This window comes from Perca flavescens, chromosome 1 (assembly GCF_004354835.1).
Source record: "Perca flavescens isolate YP-PL-M2 chromosome 1, PFLA_1.0, whole genome shotgun sequence".
NCBI classification, from domain to species: Eukaryota; Metazoa; Chordata; class Actinopteri; order Perciformes; family Percidae; genus Perca; species Perca flavescens.
The window spans coordinates 36,777,792-36,799,750 of record NC_041331.1 but is presented as its reverse complement, the minus strand read 5'-3'; the positions used below and the strand labels follow the sequence as shown (position 1 = coordinate 36,799,750).

Here is a 21,959-nt window from a genome sequence, read left to right as displayed (position 1 = left end):
GCGCACACACACACACACACACACACACACACACACACACACACACACACACACACACACACACACACACACACACACACACACACACACACCCTTTCCCAGTCAGAATACAAAAGGGGGCTGACATGCTTTTATCTTCTTGGAAGCAAAGTCTTTGGACATTAACCCTTTGAAATCGACGCCGTTTTGGTGCAGTTGTCTCTCCTATTATTTGCAAGCTTGTAAAATATATTTGTTAAGGGTTTTGTGGCTGCGTTTTTGTATTTCATTTTGAGATGAATACGTTGTGAGTTGTGGCACTGCTTTTCTCCTTCATGCTTTTGGTAATGTTAACATTAACTATAATGTTGCACTGGAGGTCAACAAGTTACAGTAAATCTTGGGATTACCCAGAGCCCCATTTCAGCCTATACCTGCTATTTTGGCCTGCACCATGAAAACCATTCGCTTTAGCTACAAGCAGTTTCTTTTTGCACTGTAAACATGGATAAACAGACAACAATAACTGCATTATTTTTGACACTGAAGACAAAGTTTCGTACCAGGCGTGCAGGTCTTTCCATCCGTCTGCAGGTTGATCCCGGTGGGACAGGCACAGCTGGAGGCTTTGGGAGCAGGAGCCAGGAGACAGAGGTGGCTGCAACCTCCATTATTCACCGCACACGGGTTACGCACTACAGATGGAGACACACAAAGCAAATATGCTCAGCTACTGTCCTACTTTCTGCGTTAGCTTAGAGGCAAGGACTGGAAAGGGAATGGGAGAAATAGGGGCAAACAAAACAGAAACACACAATTCCCCTTATGGGAACATGGGAAAGCCCCTAACATCAGTGGGATCAGCGAGTTGTCAGTTTGGTATAAGCCCCTGAGGCTCTCTGCCCTCTCAGCCAGTAATCTGGGTTCAATTTACCTGTACTCCTCTAAGTGTCAGCAGAGACACACGATCTGAGCTCTGAGAATAAGGGGCAAAAATCAAAAAAGTACAAAGTGACAGGAGGAAATTTTATCCTTTGTCACGAGGGACTGCACAAGTCCAACAAGACACGTTAAGTATGTGTGTGCATTATGTGTGTGATTAATTGCGTTAACTGTAAAATATGATTTGTATTTTCAAATGTTGTGTAATGTGTGTAATGTGATGTTGTAAATTGTATTGTCACATGATATATTGTAGGATCCCAGGAAGAATAGCTTTTAGCTTATGCTGAAGCTAATGGGGATCCAAATAAAACAAACAAACAAGTGTAGTGACACGTTTCTCATTTGTATATTTTATATCTCTGTACTGCAGTGCATTGGATTTGAAATGAAGTTTTAAATGTGTGTGAAGTGAACAGAAGTGTTTTTAAAAGAGGTTCACATGCATTCTGGATGAACGCAGTAGGACTCAAAGCCCTTTTTACACATAGACCTGCAATGCAGCAGGACAAAATATACACGTTAAACAATATATGTAAACCATTTGTGATTTTTCTGACCAATATTAAGATCAAAAATTTCTGACCAATGTTAACATTAAAATTGTGATTTTATTTCTGTAAACTAAACTGCAGGCCTCTATTGGTAAATTGGCACTTTGGTGTCTTAAGCTAATGCTAACAGGACAGGCTGCTACATAGCTCAGAACCCTGGAGGCCCAGTAGTCAAGCATGGGCAAATAACAGTAATTAGCTACTACAAATGTTCATCAATCACAGTCTGCAGTTAAACCTCGTAGTCAGGATCGTTTCATTCATTTCGGATCCAATGTGTTGCAGCACAAGAAAAAACAATGAAAAAATGTGTCACTGTTCTACATGTACATGTGCACTTCAGTCTTGACCCAGCGTGTGGGCGCACACAGACCTGTCTCGCGGTGTCGGTGGAACATGTGAATGTCCATGAGGTTCTCCAGGTTTTCGGCAAGTGTGAGTCGTCCCAAGCCGGTGAGCTTGTCAGCGCTCTGGATGCTCTTGGACTGCCAGTCTGTCCAGTACAGCTTGTCCTCGTGTACAGTCAGGCCAAAGGGGTGAGGCAGCTGGCTGCCAATCAAAACCTGCATGCAAAAACAGTAGCAGAGATCTGGTGAGATCTGCAGACATTCCTAAACATTTACTCCAAGTGAACGGAAAATATTGAAAACAAATGTCAACCATGAATTAGAGATGTTCCGATACCGATACCAGTATCGGCTCCGATACTGCCTAAAACGCTGGTATCGGTATCGCGAAGTACTGGAGTTTATGCACCAATCCGATACCACGTAATAAAGCCCTAAAGAAAATCTACATTAAAGTAGTTTATTTATGTTCTTTTTCCGTTATAACTGACTGTCAAACTGGAGAATGAAAGAAAGTTCTGGGGCATTCATTATTTGTGTTTGTTCATGTTTCACAAAGAGTTTAACCTGAGCCAGACAGACAACAAAGATAGAAATAATATCACATCCATACAGGGATAGTAGTATACAGCTGTTAAAACATAATAAAATATATGACACTCTGGTATCGGATCGGTACTCAGTATCGGCCGATACGCAAGTTCAGGTATCGGAATCGGTATCGGGAAGCAAAAAAGTGGTATCGGGCCATCTCTACCATGAATGAACAACTCATCAAATTGTAGCTAACAAAATACATTTAAAATACACACTCTATTTAAATGTTACATTTAAATAATTTCTCAAACAAATCAGCATGAAGACATTAGCGTTGTGAGAATAAAATGAAACACCCTTTACCTGTCGGTCAGAACCATCGAAGTTGCCAAATTCAATAGTCTTCATGCCAGCGTCGGCCCAGTACAGGCGTTTGGTCTCGTAGTCAATGGCGAGCCCGTTGGGCCAAGTCAGATTAGATGAGATGATGACGATGCGACTGGAGGCGTCCATTCCTGCACGCTCAATCTTTGGGTTGGCCCCCCAGTCCGTCCAGTACATGAAACTATGGAGAAAGAATAAAACGAATGAGAAATAATTGGAGGGACATGCAAAGTTCGGCTTCATATGTTTTTAGACATCTCACCCTCCAATCGGGTCAACGACAATGTCCCTGGGCCGGTCCAGGTTCTCCCATATCAGTACAGTCCGCATGCTCCCATCGGCATTAGAAACCTCGATACGATCCGTGCCTGAGGAACCAAAGACATGACGTGAGTTTTGCACATAGTACATCAGAAATATTATTTGATGTGACAGAATGTGAATAAAGTTGCATACCAGCATCGGTCCAGTAGAGCTTGTTGGTCACCCAGTCAATCGCCAAACCTGCTGGGCTCTCCAGACTGGTGTCCACCACCACCTGGAGAAACAGACACAGCAAACATTTGAATCCCCCCAGTTCTTAGTTTTCTCCAGAGCACGAATTGCTGTTGCACTTTCACATCAGCCCCAGTAGATGGCAGTATTGCATAAACTTAAACCCTGGTGCTCCATCTGTGTAGTCTGAGACAAATCAGAAATGGGATTTCAGTCTGATGGCGGCTGTGGCTCAGGTGGTAAAGCAGTTGCCTACCAATTGGAAGGTTGATGGTTCGGTCCCGTATTAAAGTGTCCTTGGGAAAGACACTGAACCCCGAATTGCTACCAATGCTGCACCATCAGTGTATGAATTTTTATTTATCTGATGAGCAGGTGGCACCTTGTACGTCAGCCTCGGCCACAAGTGTATGAATGTGTGTGAATGGTTCCTGTACTATGTAGAAACACTTTGAGTAGTCGCTAAGACTAAAAAAAGTGCTACATTTACATTTATTTCAGTCAGACTGTGGATGTCACTGACCTCCTGCTTGGTGCCGTTCCAAAGGGCTCTGTTGATGGAGTCGGTGGTGACGTCCGTCCAGTATAGGTAGCCGTCTTTGGCGTCCCAGTCCAGCGCCACGGCATTGCGCACGTCAGCAAGAGGGATGACATCATCGGACATGTCCTCTGTATCGAAGCTGATTCGTCGGATGTCCGTCCTTCGGGCAAAAAGCAGGAACTTGTCAAGACCTGATTAAAGACCAAAGGTCTTCTGTCAGTCTTCTAGGTTTAACAGTGGGGTCAACAGTGAACACAGCAAAACAGCACTAACACACAGACAACTAGCAGCCCAATTTAGGAATATCGTAAATCATAACCCTTCTTCTAACATAATTGTCTAAAATGATAATAAAATATAAATGTTTTTATGACTACAGGGTGTGTAGATGTCACAAAGTTCTATTTCAAGCAATAGGTAAAAAACTAAACCGAAAAGGATTCATTAAAAACTTTGCCAAAATAAAGTTAATTCTAGTTTGGCACTTCTTTAGCTGCACTGAACCATAACATGTAATTTAACTGGTTGTAAATCTCCATTAGTGAAAATTACACTTCAATGGATATCTTACCATCCTCTGCACGCACATTTTGTCTCTAAAATTTTGTTTAATGCATTTAATGATTGACAAGTTGTAACATTGTTTCACAAATTTTAAAAACATGCAAAAGCCACGCAAAAATTACACACATATTACAGTTCCAGATGTTGAGGGACTCACCGTTGGCACAGTTGTTGTGGTCCACCTTCTTGAAGCCGGTGGGACAGGCGCAGGTGTGCGTCTTGTTGCTGGGGAGACACAGGTGGCTGCAGCCTCCGTTGTTTGTGCCACAGCGGTTCCTGCCACCTACAGGGGAGACAGAGAAATAACACAGCTCAGCATATGTTGGATTATGTGCTTAGAAACGTTTTGAAGAGGCTAATTATTTATTTTAAATATTCATTTATTTATTATATTTTGGACTTTGGTCGCATGTCATCCCCTCTCTCCAAAAGAAACTGCTTTAATTTGAGGACGTAATGATGATTGTTTACAACAGGGGTCTTTAACGTTTTTTAAGCCCCTTAACTGAAAGAGAGATGGAGCAGGGACCCCCTACTACATATACTGTATAAAATGAAGTTGCATAATAAACTGGGCCTACATTAACGTGTAGGGCGGCCTAAAGCATATTTTTTTGCATAGAATACAAAGCTATTAAAATAATTTTTGCCATGGTTTTATAAATCATGTTTTAATGTTAAACATACATGTGGCACAGTGAATCCTTAGGATTAAGTGTATCTGTGGATGGCTATCTTAGTGACTACCTTACCTATAGGCCAGTAAGCAGTGGGGATTTATATTTCCTAATAATATGTTGGATTCATCTTAAGACTTTTTCATAAAAATAAACAATACTTTGGAGGCCCCACTGTATTGACTCTGAGGACCCCCTAGGGGTCCCAGACCCCCTGTTGAAGATCCCTGCTTTACAACATAGAAATACCCGTTTCATACATGGCCAATGTCTCCAGTTACTATTGTGAGAAACGTCTTATAATAACTGATAGGAATCAGAAATAAACTACAAAAATAATATGCAGGTTGTGAAAAACTTTAAAAGGTATTTGTTTTTCTGTTTAAAGAGAACTAGTTCAACATGTGGGAATATGCTACAACAATGTCCCCTCTTATTCTTGATCTGGTTATTCTATCCCTAGTCCATATCGGCAACGTTTCATTTCAGGAATTGTTCAGGTGCTCATCACACACTCGACAGACAGCCATTTCAATTCCTGCGGGCCCCTCCGACGTACACATGTTCCACCAAAACAAGTTCCTTCCCGAGGCTATTTTGCAGAGGCGCTGTACCTGCGTCTGGCGCTTAGTGCTGCCCATGAGGATTGTGAGTAGATAGAAGAAATGACAATAAACCAGAGCACGTTTTTTCTCCCATCCAGGAATGTTGTGTGGACGAGCCAGACCCTCCTCCGCAGCGCTGTGGAGATAGGTCTAGCAATGCGAGACTATTCTTTTTGGGGGCTTTTTTCCCCTTTATCCATAGTGGATAGACAGGAAAGGGGGGGGAAGAGAGGGCATGACAAGCAGCAAAGGGCCGCAGGTCGGATTCAAACCCAGGACGCTGCAAAGGACTCGGCCTACATGGGGCGCATGCGAGACTATTCTATCCCCAATATTTTTCTGAAATATTAATGTGGTAAATGGCGAAGGTGCTAATCCATTAAGAAATGTGTATATTGAACAAGCATTGTGAAATCTGAGCAGCAAAAGAGACCGCATCTAGGAAGTATATTACAGTGATGGCAGGGGCGATTCTAGGATCTGACCTTTGGGGGTGCTCAGCCCCTAATGAAAAGTTGATAGCAGTTAAGCTAGGGGGGTTTGGGGGCATGCTCCCGTAAGATTTTTTTTTTTTTTAAACCCTTAAATCATGACTTCTTGTGAGTTTTGGGGAAAGAAATAGACAGATTGAGATATGCAATTATGACAAACTATCAACAGATTCAAGGCATCTGCTGTGAAAAAAGATGGAAACTACAAAGCATGATTATTGCAGCACACATACCCAGGGGTGTTGGACTGTGGGGGGAAGGGGACTGAGTGCCCAGGGCCCTCATGTGAGGAGGGCCCAAAAATATGCTAGAATTCATAGCTTTGGCTGCAAGGAGGGGCCCATAGAAAATGCCTTTCACAGGGCCCAGAATTTGGAGCTACACCCCTGCACATACCTTGAATGGTAAAATAAGCCTTAACATATTTTTAGACAAGATTATTCATGTTTTTTTCTGCTGTTGATTTTCAACTTTTTCATCTAATCTAATAATGCCTCTGAACCAGGTGGGGAAAACACAACATCTCTTTTTCTTAAGAGCCTAGTCCTCCATGAAATGCATATGTAAATATAATGTGAATGGAATGTTTTAAGTGTTTTTGCCCGTATAATATGTATATGTCCACTTTCTCACCTGGTTCTTCCAGGTCCCTCTCTTTGTCCACTCTCTCTCCATCCTTCTCTCTCTCTCCCCATCCTCCTCTCTCCCTCTATCTCCTTCCCTCTGTCCTATCACTGACAATCACATACAAAACATTTTGTAATCAACTAGAAAATAATCTTCAAATAAAAGAGAAAACAAAACACAGTAGTCCTACCATATACATGTCTTATAGGCTACCTAGCCATTTTCTCACCTTGTTCATCTTGCTCTCTCTGCCCTTCTCCTCTCTATTCTCCCTCGCTCCTTTGTGCTGTCAACCAGAAGGCAAATGTAATCAACTAATCAACAGAGAATGCATTGTGTAGGCTACCAAAGTAGAGCTGATGAAGGTCCTGCTACTCCCGAAACATGTCTTTTCGCTTTTTCTTTTATTTGAGCCGCTTGGGTAACTTTTTTTTTTTCATTTTGGCGTTTAGACCATTGACATAACACAAAGGTTTAGACCGTTTAGACTCGTCTTTCTCCGTCTCTGTGTACTTCCCATTTCTCCTGTCACCGTTTGTTTATCTTTGGCGGCGCACTGTGGGAAGGACTAGTCCATTTCATTGTGAAAGTAGGGGGTGCTGACCTCTCTCAGCAAGCAGGGCGCCTGCAGCTGCTGGGGGGCGCTGATCTGCCAATTCCCCACACAGTGAAATGATAGAAAACAGAAAAACGCTTCGCAGCACAGAGGATTATTTATATATTTTTTTAAGTTAAGTGGCTGCCCGGTTCGCCCGTGTCAAAAACCGCCACTACTTTGAGCACTAAACGATCTCACATTATCACAATAAGGACTTTATTTTCATGGGTGCTGAGATGATATTTATATTTATATGCTTCAGCACCCCTAAAAATAGCCTAGCGCCGCCTATGAGTGATGGTGTTTTTTAGGTTCACCATTCAGGATTTGAGAACTAGTTTATAGACCAATTGTACAGGCTTTATTATTGTATCACAGGTAAGAGACCAAATGGTTAACAGTTAAGTCTGGTACTTTTTATTAATAAAACTAAACTTGTGTAGGTTTCTTAACTTGTATAGCTTTAATGTTGTGTTTGCAACAACTGGCTTTACTTGTTTATTGAAGCAGAGAGTTGAGTCAACGATTAACTCTCTGAACACTGTACTGTTGTCTGTCATTGTACAGTATGTTATTACTGTGTGCTATTGTATGTACTGTTGTTTGATGTGTACAGTGCTGGGGAAAGGAATATACCCTTCTATGAAGTCGAATGACATCAGGGTATTTGAAATTGGAAACCACTTGTAATTTCTCACCTGATATATACAGTAAACTGAATGTTATTAAGACGCCAGCAAGAATCTGCTAGCCCATTTGTGACATTTTCCATTATTGTGGTATTAATCTTGTCTTCTAACTCTTGGCAGAAAGCAAATAAGGGTTTTTTCCCCAAAATGTCAAACTATTCCCTTAACTATGAAACAATACAGTGTATACTGAACAAATTTCACATTGGAAATAAATAGATATGTATAATTATTTTTCTATTTTAAAAATATAATGAACTACACATCGGCTTTAGTCTTCTGTTCTTCTAAAAGTCACAGCGTGTGTCTGGATTTCACTCGAGTTCTGAAACATCTTTGCGGTGTTCAATTGATGCAGAGTTCAAAACTATTCCACTCACACACAAACTTACAAGTCTCACTGAATCTACACCACAACAAAAGGAATAGTGTCTGACTTCCCTTCTTGCAGTTCATGTTAGAGTCCGACCGTAATATTTTATCAGCATGATAACCAAAACTTTCTTTTGGCCAGAACTCAAGTTCAACATGGTTTGTTAGCAAAGAACACAAGTCTTTGCTATCATGCGGATAAAAAAACAAAAAAAAACACCTCAACCGGCCAGCTCACCACAGGGTCTAACACTAGCAGCAAATCATTCTATTGTCTCTGGGTTTGCCACCATGTCGGACAAGTCTTCACTTCAATGATACCCTTAAAGAATGTTCCATATTCCATCCTCGGTCAGCTCATCTTCCGCCCTCCAATTTTGCGTTTGTGTTTGAGGTTTTGTTGCTCATTATTTAGTTCTCCCGCCTGCTGCATGACATGTTCTACTTCTTAAGGCTGCAAACTTGGATGTTTTCATAAATAGATCCATTGTTCTCACTCACAACTCACTTTAAAAAAAAGAAAAGAAATGCACACCCAATCACAGACAGATTTGAAGCGATGTGGGGTGGACAAATGACCATATAAGGAGCCTTCATGTCTCATGAATGGAGAACACCAGTTTGTAGTAATATCTCTGCACATCCCTTTGTCCAAATACTGTACAGTATGTTATTGTCACTGCCTTTTTTTTATAACCAAAACCAGACCAGGCACAGACGTTCGATTCCATGAATCTAAAGCCATTAAATCATCAATCAATCGTGCATGAGCTTTTTCCTGGAAAGACTTTGACCGTTCACAGGTCACTTTACTGATCATTCTGTGGTTTCGCCTTGAAAAAAAAAAAAAACAAAACGCAACATCAATATGGACTATGTATTCTCCCATTGTGATGCTATTGATTGACCCGATTCCTGTCGCTGTTTAATGACCTTGCTGTCATTTCACAACAATAACGAGATATGATCATAGCAACAACAAAGCCTTTGATAAAGCGTATTAAAAACTTCATTTAGCTCCCATCTGTCCTCTGATCCTCCCACAAGGGACCTTGGCTGCTCGCACTCACAAAATGTGTACCACTAATTACTGGGACATTTCAGGGATATTTAACAAACGTTCAACTTAAAACTTTTACTTCTGCACTTCTGTGTACCGACCTGCGGGCTGCCTCTGGGGGTGCAGGGTGTGGATGTCCATGGGAAAGTGCAGCTTGTTGCGAATTATCTCCTGGTTCTTGCCGGTGAATTTATTGGCACTGTTGATGCTCTTGGTGTGCCAGTCGGTCCAGTACAGGCTGTCCTCAAACACCGTGATGGCAAACGGGTGGGGTAAGCCTACACAGAGAGAGAAACCGAGATAAAAAAAAAAAAATGGTGAGAGATGCTCGATAAAGTGTGCAATAAAACCAGAAACAGGCCCATAACATCTTTCATGAAACAATGAGCTGCTTTGTAAGGGATGTAAACAACCACAGGCGTTACGTTTGACACCTTTGACATAACGATTCTGGTGGACATTTAAATCCTAACACAATAAAATGGAAAGAATAAATGCGGCATTTGGCTTGTTCCACCAACGCTCTCCAAACATCCTCTTATTCAGTGCTGTGGGCTTGGCTGATGTCATAATGTCCCCATTTATTTATAGCTGCTTTCAATTACTCTGCCTCTCATTGGCCTGTGGCTGGTTAAGTTGTGGCCAGGGCGGCCAAAAGCAGATACGCTCCATTGGTTTCCTTAAGTAATGTGACTTTTTTGGTACAGAATCTGAAAGCAAGATCGAGACCAGCCCTTAAACCGGGTCAGACTGGTACAAGAGACTGGACAGCTATACACCAGTTCTCGTCTAAGTCTGCAATGACATTTTATTCATGTTTGTGTACGTTTATGTAAATCATTTAAAGGGAGATTTTAATCTGAAGGTAACCACAGCCCGGACTGCACATGTGAGCCATGTTTTTTTTTGGTTCTATAAGGAAAGCAATGTTGTTCGGTTGTGTGCATGCAGGATACTCCTTTCCCTTCCCACTCCCCTTAAGGAGTAGCTGTCCAATGAACTGTCAGTATACCAATGACCAGTCACGTACACAGGCGGAACTGGACAGAGGGAAACGGAACGGAAGCCAAGAGGCAAGAATAAAGTGTGGAGATCAGTGGAAATGGCACGTGGAGGCAAAAAATGTAATGTTTTACAAGAGTAACACTTTTGCTTCTTTGAAAATTTATATATATATATATATATATATATATATATATATATATATATATATATATATATATATATATATATATATATTTAATTTAATCTGTTGATGGTCTAAATGGTGCTGTTTAGGAGTTTCTTTTTTTAGCTTAAATGGAGAAATACATTAGTAGAAATGGGATTTTTGTTATTATCTTAAACAATTATTTTCCTTTATTTCTGTAGGTACAATATCATGAACATTTGTGACTAAATGAGCAATAATCAGAGTTAAAGGAACACACCGACTTATTCACCGTATCCCCCAGAGTTAGACAAGTCGATACATACCCTTCTTATCTCCGTGTGTGTTGTAACTCTGTCTGACACCCCCACCACACAGCCATCTTCTAACCGTATACAAACTGGGAACTATATTCTCAGAAAGGCGAAGCACTGCTACTTGGGCGGAGTGATTTGCTTGCAGCACCTGAGAAGCCCTGTGGTGAGGAGCAGAGAGTAGCAGTACTTTGCCTTTCTGAGACTATAGTTCCCAGTATGTATACGGTTAGAAGACGCCGATGTCTTATGTGACCTTGTTATTTGTACACGTTGTGACTATACAAATTACGTTATTTTGTCACTTATTGGGAGCAGTAGGCTAGTTGGAGTTGGTTACTTCCAAGATCTGTGCTAACCAGTCAGATCATTGTGTGGCAACGTAAAACCCCATCACTTACAGTAAATGAAGCGGATTGCAAAAATTAGTTTCAGGGCCTTTAAAAAAGTTGGCTACATTCAAATTTTGCATCGAGGCTTTGTGGCACGTGACTTTTTTTTTTACTTTTGTCTTTGTACATATTTCTGACAGCCCATATCAGAGGGACCCTGGCCTTAATACTAACATGCGTAACAGGGATCTCCTTGCAGATTTGTCTCCATTGGGAACATGTGCTCAGGGTGACTCTTCCACACTTAACATTCTCTTTCTCTCTCCAGCTTAATCCTCCTCTGGTGAAGTAGCTGCACAACCAGTTGGATGAGAGTGCTAAATGGACGGAAAAAGTGATTTCTGCTGCTACACAGAGCTGTGGTGGTGGAGGTGGTAGCGGTGGTGGTGTGGTGAGCATGCTGGCGCAGGGCTTTTAAAAAAAACAGAGCTGCTCATTTAATGACAGTGTTTTACAGCATGGCATAAATGTCAAGTGGTAAATGGCTAAAAATGGAGAGACACCAGAATAATAATGAGCCACATGGATGAGAGTGAATGTATTTTAATTCAGTTTGCCTTTCAGAGAATGTTGCCTAATACCTCAAAGCTTTGTTATAAATGAGAAGCGGTTGTATCTTATTAGACGTGTGTCTTGGCTGATTCGTAACAAGAAATGTCAGTACAGAAATGCCAAAGATATGTAGACAGTGTCACCAGTAGACAGTGTGTCCACCAGAGAACCTTGACTATTTCATTTTTTAGCATTTTCTATACACATTTTGATCATAATTCTTTAATAACTCATTGCTATATGGTACACACCTCGTGTACCGTTGAAATGTGGATGTCACACATTTTTGGAAGACATGGGAAGCTCAATACGGGCTGGCTATTTGTTCCGTTTGTATTTTTAATTGAAGCTATCTCGGCTGTCAGGGTACTGACCATGCATAACTGACAAGAGGGGTGGACATAGAACAAAGACTTTATATTGATGTCTCTTAATTTGGTTTAATGATAACTTTCTGTATTAATTTATCTATTTGTTTGCAATATGTTGTATTTACAGTTTTCTGTGTACTGGGACCTTGAAAACTACAATTTGCCTATATGCCTTTCCCATGTGTACTTGCATGGCAAAACAGAGACGTACTATATATATATATATATATATATATATATATATTTTTTTTTTTTTTAACACCAGACAAATCAAGAAATGATGACACAGTAACTACAATATTCCAGACCATTCAACAAAATAGACAATAAACCAAATAAACATATGTAGGCCTATAAATGACAACACCATAAGACCATCACACAAGTCTCTCCTCAGCACAAAGCTTCTTAGCGAGGCCTCCAGAAAGTTCAGTTACTAGTTCAGGACTGATGGTACCTTACTTAAGGTAATTTCAAGTTAATAAAAAAAAAAGTGTTTTAATCAAGAACCAGTGAAAACAATGAGACCATGTCTGTACATTGATGTCCCTCCTCCTCAGGTCCAGGTGTGTGTGAGGTGATAGTGGCTGAATGTGTGTGTTTTCTGATCTTATCCTAACATGAGGGAGAAAACAGTGCACCCTCTTCCCTCCTCTGAGTCATCGGCATCTGCCAGGCGCCTGGTTTTGATACGGTCACCTTCTTCCTTGTCGTCTCTACATCCCCACCCCACCCGCTCCTTTTTTTTTTTTTTTCTGTTTTCCGGGACAGCTGGAGGAGCAGCTGCAGGCCGACAGGGCATCAAACGTCCCACCAGCCTTCACAGTAATGTCCCCTTTAACCTACATGTGGCACCTCCCAGTCGCCTCCAGCTGGACAGAACGCTACACGCTGCTGAACAATATACTGTACATCTTATCCAAACTTGTCTACTGAAAATTAATACTCTGTAATAATCCAAAAAAAATTACCTGAGAGGAGGATGTCATCACATTAATGGCAATAGGCAAGTTAACTAAATAAAAATGAAGACTGAAGACACAAATGTAAAGTCAACCTGGTGACGCCTAGTGGTAGCATCAGTCCACAAGGCAGTCTTCCTCTGGCATCACTAACAGGGAATCATTTTACTGTAGCTTTACTAGGGCTAGGCAATTTATCGATATTATTTTGATATACGAGGCTGGATATCATCTTAAATATTGTGTATAGTGTTGTCTTTGCTTGGTTTTAAAGGCTGCATTACAGTAAAGTGATGAGACTGTTCTAGCTGATCTATTATTGCCGTTACCCACTTAATCATTATATCTGATGATTATTTAATCAAATATCTCATTGTGTAAATATTTTGTGAAAGCACCAACAGTCATCCCTACAATATCGCCGCAATATCGTTAGCGAGGTATTTGGTCAAAAATATGGTCATATTTGATTTTCTCCTTATGGCCTAGCTCTAAGCTCTACACACAAGATATCTCAATATAGTTTACTATTTCTCGGGAAAGATTTCAAGCACATTACTATTCTCCAGAGGATGAACCCTTTATATTTTAATGACCGCATTGCCTAGTACACTATGCAATAACTTTGTATTTCAGTGAACTTTAAGACATTATGTTGTGACCTTTGAAAGAACTGATTCGTTGGTCTATTGTCATTACTTCCTAAAGGACTGAATGGATGCCCAGTGTCATGCAGCAGATTGCTCATTGTGAATGAGGCATTGCTGCAACACACACACACACACACACACACACACACACACACACACCTTCCTGTCCCCCACCTGCACAGGTGTGCAGATTGATAGCGGCGATAGCCTGCTGTCCAGCTCCAATGACAGAGGGGCTGGCACACATCCAGCTAACACACACAGAAAACTAAAGATGTAGGGAGATAGACACTCGTTAACATTCCTGGCCACCGCGGCTCAGAACGTAACTATGCACATGCTCACACACATACAGACGCACAAACGTCCCATTTGTCCTGTGTGTTGTCGGAGCAAACAGAGGCTGTGGAGAAAGGCCAGGGCCAATTACAGCCTTTTATCCTGAGAGCACACACCATTAAGGAGAGCTCACAGGGCTGATGGGGCACACACACACACACACACACACACACACACACACACACACACACACACACACACACACACACACACACACACACACACACACACACACACACACACACACACACACACACACACACACACACACACACACACACACACACACACACACACACACACACACACACACTTTCCTGTGTCCTTCTCTCTTTTCACACTCTGGAACACTTTTGATCATCACTGATGTGCTTCCACTCTTTCTTTACTTAATCAGAAAAAGAAGAAAAAAAATGTCCCAAATTGAAAGCCACTCTGTTAGCTAACACCTACTGTAAAAAAAATGTACAGAGCTACATAGATCAGCCAAAACCTGAGAAACACATCTTAATCCAACACAAGGCCTCAGAAGCAGACCAGAGCATGTGTTTGTGACAGATCAGTACCCTTATGTCTGTAAATGCCAGATCCCCACTTTAAGTGCTAACACACAGTTTGGCTTTACTGTAGGAACCAACAACATAAACAGAGGCACGCACAGCTTTATGTTGTCATTTAGGGCGTCTGTGTGTGTGCATTTCAGTGGCATGCACATGCGTATGCATATAATGGAAATATGGCATTAATTAACTCTGTATGGTATAATTAAGTAGAGTCAGCATGCTACATACTATATCTGCTTGACATAGTGTGCTTGTGTGTATGCTTATTTGTGTGTGTGTGTGTGTGTGTGTGTGTGTGTGTGTGTGGTAATTACTGAGCAGAACTCCAGCCAGACCTTTGTTCACCACATCTCCTGTTTCTCTTCAGCTCACTCAAAGCTTTCAATGAAATAAACAAGGCACCAGAAATATTGTTGGGTAGGTTTACATTTTACATGTAAAAGAACATGAACCGCCTCAATTTGTGTTGCCATAAATAATGTGATGCCATAAATGATATGATTCTTCCGTGCTTCCGCTTAAACACCTCAACCAAGGGCAGAATAACCAGACAACTTTATCACAGATTCTCTCATTCTTTCTGCTCGGACATGCAATGAAATATGTAGTTAGGCTTCTGTTATTGCAAACATAACATTTAATATTGTTCCTTCACATGTAAAGGTTTCCACCGGATAGCCATGAGGCTTTTATTGTAAAACAGCTGCAGCTTCCTTTAGACTTTATTGCTGAAATTGGCAATCGCAAAGTCCTTACGTGTGTACTTTGTTAAAAATATGGATTTCTGGGGGACTTCATAGAATGTTTTAGACCCACAATCTAGGTACAAGCTCCAGTCCACCATAAAAAACATTAAACTTGTACAGTATGAAACTGTCAAGGAAAAAAAAACTAGTACTTTGCATGTTTCTTAACAATGTCTGAGTTCTATCTGTAACAAACTCCAATTCTGAACTGGTTCTTGATACCCAACCCTAGCCAGAAAAGACAGGTGACCGATGGGAGTTTACCTTGGCTGATGACGGCCTTGCGGTTGCGTCCATCCAGGTCTGCCCTCTCGATGACATGGTGCTTTGCGTCCACCCAGTACATGCGGCGGCCGGCATAGTCAATGGTGAGGCCGTTGGGCCAGAACAGGTGTGTGTCTGCGATGACCCGCCGGTTGGAGCCATCCATGTTGGCGTACTCGATGCGAGGTGTGTTGCCCCAGTCTGTCCAGTAGATCTTACTGAGGAGGAAAGTGGGACAGCCATGGTTAGTTTACTTACTTTTTACTTGTTGTGAAGAGGTAAACAGATTGTTGTCAGGATTCATGACACAGCAGATGTCGGATATAATAAAAAGTCTCCTCTGTCCTTGACATTCATGTCCTCCTCATCATCACTCATTTGTTCTGACCGGCATCAGAGGAAAGAGCTACTTTTTTGGGGGGGGGGATATTTTTTAATTATCCTATGCAAATGAGCTACCTAATAAGCTGAATGAGTTTTCAGGCTTAACATTTCTCTGGGGCTTTCAATTAAAACTTTTTCCTGCCACTGCAGCATATGAAGCTGGGGATATAAACACACTTAGCTGCTGCCCCTTTCATGAAATAGTTGTTCCACACAGATGCTCGCCTACTGCGGTGCTGCCAAACTTTAATCCTTGCTCTGCTGCTACACTACAACTGGGACACATCCAGAGGGGATATGTACTGTATATATGAGCATGTGTGCATTTGAAACCATCTGTAGTGATTTATACACTGTGTGTGTGTGTGTGTGTGTGTGTGTGTGTGTGTGTGTGTGTGTGTGTGTGTGTGTGTGTGCATTTTGACTCATACCCCTCTATGGGGTGCAGCGCGATGGCTCGGGGCTTCTCCATGTTCTGCCACAGCAGCACCTTGCGGTGCGTCCCGTCCAGGTTTGCCACCTCGATACGAGACGTCCCAGAGTCTGTCCAGTACAACTTGTCATGGATCCAGTCTATGGCCAGTCCACCTAAATGAGACAAAAAAAAAAACATTCTGAATTTGAATATGGACTATTTTATGTTTAACTAATGTTTTACAACAGTTTTGTTTAAATCTCTCTTCATGTACATCTTAAAAACACAATAAACAACTAGGGCTTGGCAATATGGAGTAAATCACATATCACAATATTCTCCACCAAATACCTCGATATCGATATTGCCGCGATATTCTAGGGTACCTTCACACTTAGATTTTAGATAACTAATAATCAGTAATGTGGACATAATGTCTAAGTGGGGAAAAGGCAAACAATAGAATAGCTAGAACAGTCTGGTAAGTTCAGAAAAGTACATCACTTTACTGTAATGCAGCCTTTAAAACCAGGAAAAGACAACACTTATGGTCATATCACGATATTACGATATCCAAAATCTAAGACGATATCTAGTCTCATATCGTCTCTGTGTCTTCATTTCCCACAATGTTGAACTATTCCTGTAGGTGTCATCTTTAACTTGTTTTATTCTCTGATCTTAATATCACTATTTTGTATGTATTCATTGTATGTTTGTTTCACTTTAGCCTGTTTATGTATGTGCTTTCACAACATGTGATCAGAACGTCATGGCAATAAAGTTTCACAGTAGTAACAGTCAAATATACTGAAGAGAAAAAAAAAACTAAGAAAGAGGGTGAAACAGTCCAAAAGGTATAGATAGAGAGAGTTGAAAAGAGCAAGAGACACTGAGGCTGAGACAAAGCAAGGAAGACAAAAAGCAAAAGAAAGAGAGAAAAAAAGAGAAAGAGAAAATAAGAGACAGAAAGAAAAAAAAAAAGATGTATATGAACAGGACGATGGATGAAGTGAGGGAGAGCTGAGTATAGTTGGACAGAAAGCAGCCGAGTTGAATAAATTGGATAAATGATAAATGGGCATGTTGCCCTACATCTGAACCTGCATCCTATTGGCCGCCATACGCACCTGGGCTCTCCAGACCGGTGGAGACAACCTCTTCCACGTTGGAGCCGTTGAGGTTGGCCTTCATGATGCGGTCCAGTGTCACGTCAGACCAGAAGACCAGCTCGCGGCTGTGGTGGAAGTCCAGGGCGATGGCGTTCTCCAGGTTGTTTAGCAGCAGGGTGTACTCGGAACGATGCGGCAAAACCTGACGGATGTCGATACGGTTGGCAAACAGCAGCACGGGCTCCGGGCCTAAAGGACAGGAACAGGGACAGAGATGAAGACGATGTGAATTAAAGTGGAAAGGAAAACAGCCAGAGGCCAGAGCTGGGGACTCAATTTTGAGACTGTGACTCAAGTCGCACTGGAGTTGCACACACAGTGACTTCAGACTCGACCCAGACTCAAAATGTGGGAGTCGTGAGCAATCTTCATTTTTAGGTAACGTCTGATGAGCCGACCGTAACATATCCATCTAACTTCGTAACACGCGGCCACACGTGAGAGGACAATAAACATTCTGACTGCACCGGCAGCTGCTTTGGCTTTGAAAACTTCATCCAACAAGGGTCAAACAAAAGAAGTGCTGAATGCTAAATATGTGGACTCCAGCTCAAAGACCTGGGAATTGACTTGGACTGTAGCTCAGAGAGTTCAGACTTGACTTGGACTCTAGCTCAGAGACTTGATACTTGGACTCTAGCTCAAAGACTTGAGACTTGGACTCTAGCTCAGAGACTTGAGACTTGGACTCTAGCTCAGAGACTTGGACTCTAGCTCAGAGACTTGAGACTTTGACTCTAGCTCGGAGACTTGAGACTTGGACTCTAGCTCAGAGACTTGAGACTTGGACTCTAGCTCAGAGACTTGAGACTTGGACTCTAGCTCAGAGACTTGAGACTTGGACTCTAGCTCAGAGACTTGTGAGCATCTCTGCCAGAGGCCAATGATGAAGTAAAAGTTGGAAAGTAACAAAAGAGAAAAGAGTATGGACAGATGGTCACTTTTAATAAAAGCAAGCATTAATCTGACTGGAGACGAAGGTTGGGGGCCTGGCAGCTGGCTGACGGACAGTCCTGACCTGGGTTTGCATCAGATTGATGGGCTGCTGTACCAGGCCTGCACTCTACCTTTACTGCATATCTAAATCTAGTCCAGACCTTCCGAATGAGCCAACCTCATTCTGAGCAAAGACCCCCGAGCTGAGGAATGGATACGGTTACCGCTGGAGCAAGTATAAACACTATGCAACCGTGTTTTTATTGGAGGTCAAACCCAGCGACTTCTCTGTGGTCACATGTCAAGGTTGAAATAGAGAGTGCAGTGGTTTTTACCCAAAGCTTTGCAGCTGCGCTTGTCAGGTCGGAGCTCGTAGCCCTGAACGCACCAGCACAGGAACCCCCCCTCTGTGTTGGTACAGCCCTGGCTGCAGTAGCCTTCTTCAGCACACTCGTCCACATCTGGAACAGACCACAGAGGCAGAAGACAAGGAGGGCGGGTGGAACAATGAAGGGTTAACAATGAATTCAAGACACAAAGTTTGCAGAGAGGTGGCTGGAAGGTATTATATATATATATATATATATATATATATATATATATATATATATATATATATATATATATATATATAAAAACTCACTCAGTCTTTTGAAACACATCCACACCCTACTTCTTATTCAACACCTTACATTTTTTATTCATTTCTTGACCTTGCAAACACCCCCCCGCACAATCTGGTAACATAGCTCGTGTCTTCATGCGTTTGAAAATTCTGGCAATAAAACTTTGGACTCGTGGCAGAAATCCCAGATTTAGGCCCACACCAAATTCTTATCAATAATTTCTTAGCCCAAACCTCAACTTTCCATGAAGTTCCAGTGAAATTTGTTCATACTTTTGGGCAAATATCGTGCTGGCATGAAGACAACCTGACACACATACGCACACGCACACGCACACACTTACACAAACACAAACACAAACACAAACACACACACACACACACACACACACACACACACACACACACACACACACACACACACACACACACACACACACACACACACACACACACACACACCCTGGCAGGCTTTGCCGTCGTCCATCAGTCGGTATCCAGTGTGACAGGTGCACTGGACCAGTCCTCTGACCATCTGACACTTCTGGGAGCAGCCTCCGTTATTCTGGTTACAGTTGCCCTCGCTGGAACGTGGACCTGCACGGCACACAGGAACATTACAGGACCATAAAAAAAAATAAAAAAAAAGGTATAACTCATCTGGTGTTGAGCCTTGAAATGTTTTAGGCCTACAAGCAGTGAGAAGAGAACCCCTGATGTTATTGGTGACTCCCCTCACCTTTTTAAGCCTAAAATTCCACTTAAAATATAATAAGATTTACTATACACATTCATGCTCAAAGACTCACAGACTTGTATTATTATAATAATATCAGACAGACTACAACAAAAAATTGCTGAGCACATTTATTCTCCCCAGAGGGATTACTACACACTAATAACGCTGTCACACATAAAAAATCTCTCTTGTAAGTATTAAGTGTTAAGAAATGCATGTAATAATGCGGTAATAACAGTGTGAAAACATGGTATTACACCTACCTACCATCAGAGGCTTTGCTAATGTCAAGTCTCTAAATCAGCATCGCATTTCAAATTAAATTGAATTCAATAACCAAATGTAAACACAATGTCAATTAATCTCAATTAACAATCCTCATGTTGTCCTCGGGTCAAATTTGACCCCTTTTTCCAAAGTTTTTATATCAGAAATGTGGGTTTCTTTCAACCCCCAAAAATAACATTCAACACTAAAATAAAAATTGATGATCACTACTTTTCATAGTCTACCCGGGTTAAAATCTGTGATAATACATAAACATATATGTTCCTTTGATCTTAACTATTAGTCAAGATAAAAAAAGATTAAGCATAATTTCATGTAAATGAGGTACAGTTACCATAAATTCTAAAGAAGTGTAAAACTTGTGGTAATAAGTTGGAATCAAGTTGGCTAAGAAGATGTAAGACTTTACAGGCTACTTTATGCTTTATAAACAGGCAAACCAAACCTGCTCAATTTTGGTCGATGGGAAGACAATACAAGGGTTGAGTGGAATGCTCAGGTCAGTCTTAATGACTTAGACAATGTCATCGGCTCGCTGTCTTATCCCTTGCGAGTACGTGTTTTTTAGATTGTTACAGAGTCTGTGCATGATTTAATGAAAAAAGGCTGAATTTTAAAAAAGCCTTAATGTTCAGTCTTTACACAGCAACCACAGACGCGGATATATCGCGTCAACTCACGGCAGTCGTGGTGTGGGTGTTCGTCAGTCCCGTCTCCACAGTCGTTGACCTCATTGCACACCTTCCTCTGACCGATACAGCGTCCATTCCCACACTGGAACTGATCAGGAGCACATGGAGGACTCTCTTTGGGGAGATAAGATGATACAGTATATCCCGTGAGACAACAAGCAATTGCCTCCACAACCCTTTATCTCCCACTCTGCCCTTCAACAGTTGTTACACAGAATCCGTTTTAGCTTTAAGTGCGTGACCAACGTTTATTAGGAGAGCTTAAGTGTTTGATTTTCTTCTCCACTAAACTCTCCTTCCACATTAGATGTAACTGTTCATTAAGAGCTTATTTGAAAGTCTCATAGAGATTCCTGACCTCACACTGAACTACAGGGAAATGCACGAATGATGCAAATGGAATTTTGATTTGATGCAAGCGTGCAGCCATACAAATGACATCATGGATTTGAATATTTCATTGCATATAAATGCAGTGTTGCGACGAGCAAAAACAGACCATTATCAGTCAAAAACAAACAGAAAGCAACAATTGAGATCGTTGTATCGGAGTGGGTTAAAATGTATTAACTTTCAAGCTAGGAAGTTGGGGGGGAATTTGAGGGTTTGTGAGGCTCGTGCAAGGCGATGTAAAACTCCAAACAGAGTAGAACACGTTCCATCTTTCTCTTATGTTTGCTACGTTCCATCTTTCTCTTATGTTTGCTGCCTGTTGATTGTTCATTTCTGTCTCAGGCCAGGTTCTGTAGTTTGTCCACGGGATGGGATTTCCAACAGCGAAAGAACTGCCAACTAATCAGTCTTGTGTTTGAAAGCAACTGTGTGTTCTCAACAAACACACACACACACACAAAAAAAAGAAGAAAAAAGTGAGTTTGTGAGTAGAGGAGGGCTGTTCTGAGCGGTTGTCATGACTACGATTGAAGCTGGTGTTATATTTAGC

At 41.6% G+C, this 21,959-nt stretch overlaps 1 protein-coding gene across 3 annotated transcripts in view; it reads right to left on the bottom strand.

Moving 5' to 3' along the window:
• Positions 1–21,959, bottom strand: part of lrp4 (low density lipoprotein receptor-related protein 4) — a 140,325-nt gene that overhangs the window by 19,266 nt on the left and 99,100 nt on the right. For all 3 annotated transcript variants that reach the window (XM_028573797.1, XM_028573805.1, XM_028573814.1), the window contains exons 9-22: positions 21,005–21,130; positions 19,760–19,894; positions 19,008–19,133; positions 17,695–17,925; positions 16,581–16,737; positions 15,766–15,983; positions 9,564–9,740; positions 4,501–4,626; positions 3,762–3,970; positions 3,200–3,281; positions 3,006–3,111; positions 2,723–2,924; positions 1,849–2,038; positions 543–674 (exon numbers count right to left, since the gene is read on the bottom strand). In XM_028573797.1, the coding sequence (XP_028429598.1) occupies positions 543–674; positions 1,849–2,038; positions 2,723–2,924; positions 3,006–3,111; positions 3,200–3,281; positions 3,762–3,970; positions 4,501–4,626; positions 9,564–9,740; positions 15,766–15,983; positions 16,581–16,737; positions 17,695–17,925; positions 19,008–19,133; positions 19,760–19,894; positions 21,005–21,130 (2,217 nt within the window). The remainder of the gene's footprint in view (positions 1–542; positions 675–1,848; positions 2,039–2,722; positions 2,925–3,005; positions 3,112–3,199; positions 3,282–3,761; positions 3,971–4,500; positions 4,627–9,563; positions 9,741–15,765; positions 15,984–16,580; positions 16,738–17,694; positions 17,926–19,007; positions 19,134–19,759; positions 19,895–21,004; positions 21,131–21,959) is intronic.